This window comes from Chinchilla lanigera, unplaced genomic scaffold (assembly GCF_000276665.1).
Source record: "Chinchilla lanigera isolate Chin_1 unplaced genomic scaffold, ChiLan1.0 scaffold00032, whole genome shotgun sequence".
NCBI lineage: Eukaryota > Metazoa > Chordata > Mammalia > Rodentia > Chinchillidae > Chinchilla > Chinchilla lanigera.
The window spans coordinates 23,391,878-23,399,774 of NW_004955433.1; the positions used below are offsets into that span (position 1 = coordinate 23,391,878).

The 7,897-nt window shown below is 44.1% G+C and overlaps 1 protein-coding gene across 4 annotated transcripts; it reads left to right on the forward strand.

Moving 5' to 3' along the window:
* The first annotated feature begins 315 nt into the window (after positions 1 to 315).
* Positions 316 to 4,352, forward strand: Pdp2 (pyruvate dehyrogenase phosphatase catalytic subunit 2). 4 transcript variants are annotated; one of them, XM_005388479.2, is made up of 3 exons: positions 316 to 487; positions 1,191 to 1,217; positions 2,234 to 4,352. In XM_005388479.2, the coding sequence occupies exon 3, from the start codon at positions 2,270 to 2,272 to the stop codon at positions 3,860 to 3,862; it is 1,593 nt and encodes a 530-aa protein (XP_005388536.1). In that variant the 5' UTR covers positions 316 to 487; positions 1,191 to 1,217; positions 2,234 to 2,269; the 3' UTR covers positions 3,863 to 4,352. The 4 variants fall into 4 exon arrangements, with proteins under 4 accessions (XP_005388536.1, XP_005388534.1, XP_005388535.1 ...); XM_005388480.2 differs by lacking the exon at positions 316 to 487 and adding an exon at positions 660 to 725; XM_005388477.2 differs by lacking the exon at positions 1,191 to 1,217.
* The last annotated feature ends 3,545 nt before the right edge of the window (positions 4,353 to 7,897 follow it).

A 7,897-nucleotide genomic window follows, 5' to 3' on the forward strand; every position in this document is an offset into this window, starting at 1 on the left:
ACCTACGGGACCTCAAAGGGTGTGGCATTTAGGAGAGGAGTCTGGAGTTGTCGACTTCAGAAATGGAGAGCCAGCCATAATGTATTTACAGTAAGGAACTAGAGAAGCCGCTCATTTTGGAGTGTGCAAGGTGTGGCAGTCAATTAGCCACGTGACTGCCTGGTCGGATGGCAAGGCACTCACGGTCAGAACCTGGGCGGTCCGGGTGGAGGGGGTTGTTGGCTCCGCCCAGTCCCGCCTCGTGAGTCCTCTTTTTTTCTTTATCCATTGGTCAATACCCCAGTCGGTCAAGGGACCGCCTCCACATATAAGCTAATCAGCGGTGATGGGAAGGCGCTTTCCTCTGCGGCTTGTTCTTCAATAGGGGCCTCGCTGGGGGAAGTGAGACGCTGGTGGCGGCAGCTGCTTCGCTGTGCGCAGCCGCGAAACTGAGGGTCCGACCTGTTAGCTGCGGTGCAAGCTGGTGAGAAGAGGGCGAGGGTCCAAGGTAAGGAACGAAACGAGCTGGGGGTGTGGATGCTACTTCCTCCGCCTGGCCTCCCTAGCGCGCGGCAGGGGCTCAGGTGATGGGGCGGAGATGAGCTGACGCGAGAGGGCGGGACAAGAGGGGCCCACGGTCTCTGTCACCCCACTGGCTCGCACGCGCCACGTGGGCGGAGGACTGGCGGAGGACTCGGCTGAGTACCGGGGAGCCTGCACAGTAGTTGCTTTAGTTTTGAACACCCGTGAGTTCGGCGTCCCTACGGAATTCCCGTCTTTTTCAACGTGGGAAGCTAAGGCTGGGAGACTCCAAGCCAGTGGCCCGGTAGCACCTGGCTGTGACGCGGCTGCCCCGGGGTCTGGGGAAAGTCGGGTTTAGCAGACCCTGGAGCTCAAGCGCTCATTTAGGAGGTTGTGGTCCAGAGTTTTGAAATTCAGACCTGTTTGTGTTTGGGTCCGGGCTGAGGTCGCGCCGCTAGGGGCTCCAGTGTCTAAACTCTCTGCGTCCCTGACCGACCTCTCCTGCCCCAAGCTCAGCGGAGAGGGGAGGGGACCGTCCTCGGTGCTGGGAGCTCTCGAGATCTCAGCGGACAGACTAGGGGAAGGGTAGGATTGATAAATATTAAAATTTGTGGGAAACGCCCTTCTTCCCAGGTTCCGGAGAGGGGCTAATTATAATAAGACAACTTTTCTTTCTTTTTTTGTCCAAGGAAAACTTCTACGAGAGGATAATGAAGGTACTAGGAAACTGTATCCTTCATGCCATGGTGGAAGCAGCTGTAAAGCTTTTGTAAATCAGTTTGGCAATACGAATCTACACTCTTTAACCTACAAATTTCTCATTTGGGAAATACATAGGTTAAAATCTAAGCAAGGAAATGTTGTTGGACAAGACCATGCAGTTTGGTGTTTTATAAAGAGCTGGTTAGGGGAAAGAACCTTTAAATCCCCAGCAATAGAGAACAGATGAGTAAATTGCGATCGTTTATGCAGAAAATGATATGTTACATATCCTATAAATGTATTTATCACCCCCCAAAGCTGTTAACAGGAAAGCCAGATTCAAAGTTGTAGGTATAATATAAAAATATATAAAGAATGGGTATACATATAATGACTTTTTTTTTTTTAGCAGAAAGATCATATTTTATTAAATCCTCACAAAGCCTTCTAAGACTGGTATTATTTCCATCCCACCAGTGCATAGCTGGAGTTCAGACTGGTGCAGCAGTGCATATGGTAGACAGCTAGTGTCACACTTAGTGTGCTACTGGACATCTAAAAGTGTCACATTTGGCCAGTGTTTGACAGGTACACAATTTAGCCCTATTGTTTGCCAGGTACAGGAGTGGACACTGAAGAGTTGTTGGGAAGGAAACTACAGTTCCTAAATTCACAGAGCTTGTGGGCTAGTGGAGAGTCAGGTGAATATTTGTAGTCTGCTTGAGAGACTGTGAACCTGGGAGGTAGGCTCTCATAAGAGAAAAGACTTTGGAGAGGTCCTGGGTCAGCTAGACAGAAAGTATGAAGCCCTCAGTGGCTCTGTAAGAGGAGAGTAGATACACATGATTTCCAAAATTTCTGGAATGTATTTATGTGATATAGTGAGGAACAAGGCTACTTACATTTTAAGTGTACTCAATTTTTCTAAATTGTTTATATCACTTTTGTTCCAGATATTAGCAAATGTTTCAGAAATCAGTATTTTTAAGAAATTAAATTTTGAAGCTTTCTTAAACTCTTTAATTTTCAGGTTTAACAAATCCCCACTTGCTGACATAGTTTCAGAATGTCAAGTACTGTGTCCTACTGGATCTTAACTTCTGCAAGGAGCTGCATTGCCACGTTACAAGGTGGCAGACACTTATACTCAAGGTGTGTCTCAAAAAGGAATCAATCCAAATGGAGGCTCCTTTCCTGGGCATCACCTGCCCTACAAAACAGTTCACCATGTGGTGCCTTCACTCTGCAGAAAGCCTACAGACACACACCAACAGAGGAAGAGGATTTCCACCTGCAGCTCAGCCCTGAGCAGGTCAATGAAGTGCTTCGAGCTGGTGAATCAGCCCACAAAATTCTTGACTTGGACAACAGAGTCCCAAATTCTGTGGTACAGTTTGAAAGCAACCAGTTGGCTGCGAATTCCCCAGTGGAAGACCGTCGAGGAGTAGCCTCCTGCCTGCAGACCAGTGGACTGATGTTTGGTATCTTTGATGGACATGGTGGTCATGCATGTGCACAAGCAGTGAGTGAGAGGCTCTTCTACTACGTGGCAGTGTCCCTGATGTCCCACCATACCCTGGAGCAGATGGAGGGAGCGATGGAAAATATGAAGCCTCTGTTGCCCATCCTACAGTGGCTTAAGCACCCAGGGGATAGTATTTACAAGGATGTCACCTCAGTGCATCTTGACCACCTCCGTGTCTATTGGCAGGAATTGCTTGACCTGCACATGGAAATGGGACTAAGCATTGAGGAAGCATTGATGTACTCTTTCCAGAGACTGGATTCTGATATCTCACTGGAAGTCCAGGCTCCCTTGGAAGATGAGGTGACAAGGAATCTGTCACTCCAGGTTGCTTTTTCTGGGGCAACAGCTTGCATGGCTCATGTCAGTGGAGTTCACTTGCATGTGGCAAATGCTGGTGACTGCCGGGCCATCCTTGGTGTCCAGGAGGACAATGGCATATGGTCTTGTCTACCTCTTACGCATGACCACAATGCCTGGAATGAGGCTGAGCTCTCCCGGCTTAAGAGGGAGCACCCTGAGTCAGAGGACAGGACGATCATCATGGATGACAGGCTGCTGGGTGTCCTTATGCCCTGTAGGGCCTTTGGAGATGTCCAGCTGAAGTGGAGTAAAGAGCTGCAGCGTAGTGTCCTAGAGAGAGGCTTTGACACTGAGGCCCTCAACATTTACCAGTTCACCCCATCACACTACTATACTCCACCCTACCTAACTGCCAAGCCTGAGATTACATACCACAGGCTGAGGCCCCAGGATAAATTCCTTGTGCTAGCTTCAGATGGGCTGTGGGACATGTTAGGGAATGAAGATGTTGTGAGGCTGGTAGTGGGATATCTGTCTGAGGCAGGTCGCCGTAAGCCAGACCTGGCCCAAAGACCTACCAATCTGGGACTTATGCAGAGTCTACTACTGCAGAGGAAAGCCAGCGGGCTCCATGCAGCTGATCAAAATGCAGCCACACATCTGATCAGACATGCCATTGGAAGCAACGAATATGGGGAAATGGAACCAGAGCGGCTGGCAGCAATGCTGACATTGCCGGAGGACTTGGCAAGGATGTACAGGGATGATATCACTGTCACTGTAGTGTATTTTAACTCAGAGACAATTGATGCATATTACAAGGGCGATTAGGAGTGAGCTACTGAAGCCTACCTGTTAAAAGGACAGGCAGATAGACATAGCTTGCTGAATAATTCACTAATAGAAGAAAACAAAAAAGCTTAGGTTTAAAAGCAGTAACAGTGACTTTATGTTCTTGTGTGTACTGGTCAACTTTTTAGTGCAGCACAGAGGATATAAAGTCCATAGAATTGGCTTGGGCTCATATAGCCTAAATCCTTTATAAAGACACTTGAACTGTGTCATCTGGAGCTTTTAAAGGGTAAATTTAATCATGATCCTAAGAATAAAGAACTTCAGGATCTTCTGAGGTCCAGCTGCAAAAGTCTGCAAATCTGATAATTCTGAATTTACAGTCATGCACTTCTAGATTATAAAGTTTTGTTTTGCTTTTTTTAATTACTAAGGCCTAGGTTTACAAAGAATACTACAGGATACTTTTCTATGCAACATGTTTAACTTTTTTTGTGAATATTCTTGTGAAGACATTCTGTAAAACTGTGTTCTAGGTCTGTTTTAATTCATTTAAAAACGGAATCCTTGGGTTGGACATGTAGCTCAGTGGTAGAGGGCTTTCCTAGCCTGTGCAAGATCCTGGGTTTGATCCCCAGCATCACAAAGACCAAACAAACTCAATTCTCACATTTGCGAACAGGCCTTTAAACATGTTTGGGACAACTTGTTTTTCAGCTGAGGGTGAGACGGTCTAGGTCTCTGGACCAGCGAATTTACTTATGCAACATTTGGCCCCTCCACTGAGTCCCACCCATAAAACTTTGAGCCACAGTAGGGAGAAATTTATGTCTAATTCTTAACTCCTGGCCTTTCTTGTTGCCGCTGGGGGGTTAGTCATCATTTTTTTTTAGGCTTTCTGATTATATCTTTCAAACATTCTTCTATGATTTCCTTCTGACATAATCTTTCTACCTCTGCTATCCTGTCTAACCTTACCCTGAAGCTGCTAACAATGCAATACTAGTATCTGAGTCCTTTACCTACTCCTTCTTCAAATGGTTGCGGGAAAGAGGACAGTGTGATCACATGTGGTTATGATGGACATTTAGGCAGCACAGGCTCCTTCAGTGGTTTGTGGACTTAAAATCCAGCCTGAACCTGGAGAGGTAAAAACTTGACGGATCTAAGGAGATCAGCCAGTAACTGAGGTTCTGTCTCATCCTGTGAGGCAGGGGACAGATGAGAGGATGAGAATTATCAGATGGGACACCTGCCTGCAACTGTGATAAATTGCCATTGCTACTCCTCAGGAATTAGACCATATATAGTATAGGAGTTGAGGCAAAAATAAAAACATAGCTTGTAATGGTTTCCATGGGTTGCAGAGTCTTTGTATTTACTTAAAAATTAACCCACATGGATCCTTTTTGGGGGATGAATTTTCTCTTCTCATGAGCGGCTATGGCATCTGAACAACAGGAAATGAGTCCCTAAATGGAAGCACAAATATAATCCCCAAGCCCACAGATTTAGTTTCCTGTGCCAAATCAAGCAGAATTCTTCAGTATAATTGAACTACCTTAGTTGATCTTCTGCTCTCACCCCCTCATACCATCCACTGGAAAGAAGAAGCAAGTAACTACATTTGGCTTCCTTATTTTTATCTGTTCCAGATGAAATTCAGTCAAGAGTTGGGATATGTCTATATTGGAGATGTTTCTTTGTACATTTTCCAGTTTACCTGTTTAGTGACCTGGCTTCATTTAAGAAATTTCTCTTTGGGAGCTGGGTGTGGTGGCACAGGCCTGTAATCCCAGCACTCTGGGATTAAGGCCAAGGCAGATTTCAAGTTCAAGGCCAGTGTGGGCTGCATAGCAAGACCCTGTCTCAAGAAAACGAAATAAAACAAAACAAAATCTCTTGAGTACTTAAATAAATCCTGGTCCATTTATTCTGTAATCGTTACTATTCCTTCTGATCTCTTAGACTTTAGCTCAGAATGTGAATTACTACCATTCTCTTAAAGGTTTAGCATAAAGATTTGCTGCTGAAACCAAGGGACTCTACTTGACAACATTTTCTGTTCTTCTGTTTTTTGTGCCAACTAAACCCTGGAGTACCCTTGGAGCCTGGCATGGGTCATAAATGTACGCAGTTCAGTAACCTGTGCGGCAGCTAAGAGAACAGTCTTCCCACCTGTGTGTGCAAGCACATCTGTTTTTTTTCTCTGCTAATAGATTTTCCTGCTTTCTAGTTGGTATATTGAGAGAGAAGAAAGGCTTGTTTGTTGTCTGCCTTTTTTCTGCATGAACTCTCAGCTCTTCTCATGAATGCTCCAGAGAACATCACTTTCTGGTTAAATTCCAGCTGTCTTTCCCTAACTGCTTCTTGTCAGTGGCTTTCCTGGAGCACGTGGCTACTGCTCAGGACACTGCAATTGCAAAGAAGGTTAGTGGTCTTTGTCAGATCTTCCAAAGCATTCATCATTACTTTTATATAGCGATTTCAATTTTGAGACTTTTTAAATTGAGTTTTTAAAATGAGATCAGCCATTTAATATTGTAGATATAACTTTTGAAGTAAGTGTGCTTTGGTGCTTAAGATTATGTATTTATGATTTTAGGTAAGACTCTTTGATAATATTGGTAAAATTTAGATACTGTTTTATATATAAATAATACAGCTCTGGTATTCTAGATGGTATTCTAATTTTAAATTGTCAAGTTGCTGAGATTCGGCTTTCTGAGATGTTTGTAACATAAAATCTAATTTATTATAATTAAAATGTAAGTTTGAAGTATGTTAATATATAAGCATTTTCCCCAGTATACGTGGCCTAAAACATCTCTAATATTAGGCACATGGGGTAAATTTTGGTTGGGACATGATCCAGTTGGGATCTTTTAAAGATAAATGAAATATAAACAACTTGAGAATTTGTTAAAGAAGAGTATAACTATGTGGAACAGAAAAAAAAATTGTTCAGAATGAGTCTGGCTAAACTCATGTCCATCGGTCCTGTCTTCATTTGACAGCTTCGGGAAAGCCTTAACTTCCTATGTTAACCAGAATATCCTGGAACTGAGCCATCCTAGCCTCATTGTAAAATGGTTTGTTTGTCTCTGAAATGTGACTCTTGTGGCACAAAATGCACTGAGTACCCTTGGAGCTGGAGATCCAGGCTGGTGTCAGAGCTAGTGACGCAAGCTGCGATGTGCGTGACCTAAGGGGAATGCATGTTCGGGCTACTGCATAACCACCCCTGAGCTGACTGGGGCTCTGACCTTGCCTTCTTGGGCACCTGCTGTCTAACTTGCCTTCTGGAAAATACTTATCAAGCATTTTCTTGGAATAATTATTAACCGTGTTCTTTAATAATTACTGGCATTTGTGTTTTAAACTGCATACCAGTGTTCGTAATTGATCCTGATTTTCTGTTAGAGATATTTAAAACTTGTAAATAAAAGAAGAAAAATGAAATTTGGTTTTCTTTGGTTTGGATACTAATTTTTCTAGCCCTTAGGACACTAGATTGGGCCAACTTTTATTTCACTCCATTTATCTGGCCAAGTCTAAGAGACTCAGTCTAAGACACCACCCAAAGAGACACCACCCAAAAGAGAAGGTAATGCTCTACAAATTTTGGGGGGCTGCTGAGCACACAGGAAGCCCTCATTTTTGTTAACCATGTGTGTGGGGGCCTGAGAAAAAGGAAAAGGAAGTGAAGGCTTTTGATGTGAGGGTCTGCACAGTCAGAGCCAAGGCCTGCTGGAGTTTCATATTGTTTAACTGAACTTTTAAAACCAACTTGTAAAACTAGTATTTGTGTCAGTAGTAAATGCAGAGCCAGCTTTGGGCAAAAGGTCTTGAGATGTACCTCAGTAGAACTGAAAACTCCACTCCAGCTACCCCCACTGACTAGTGAGTCTCATTGTGCGTAGGGGGAATAGCTCAGTTATAAGGACTGTTGCAGTGTTTTTGTTTTTAATGGAGACCCAGCCTAATAACCAACCAGTCAACCAAGCAAACAAATAAATTACTGGGGATGTAGCTCAATGTGAAGGCCCTGGGTTTAATCCTGGGTACTGAAAA

Bases quoted from the DNA above. Each gene is read 5' to 3' on its own strand.
- Pdp2 (XM_005388479.2), top strand. From the start codon at position 2,270: ATGTCAAGTACTGTGTCCTACTGGATCTTAACTTCTGCAAGGAGCTGC.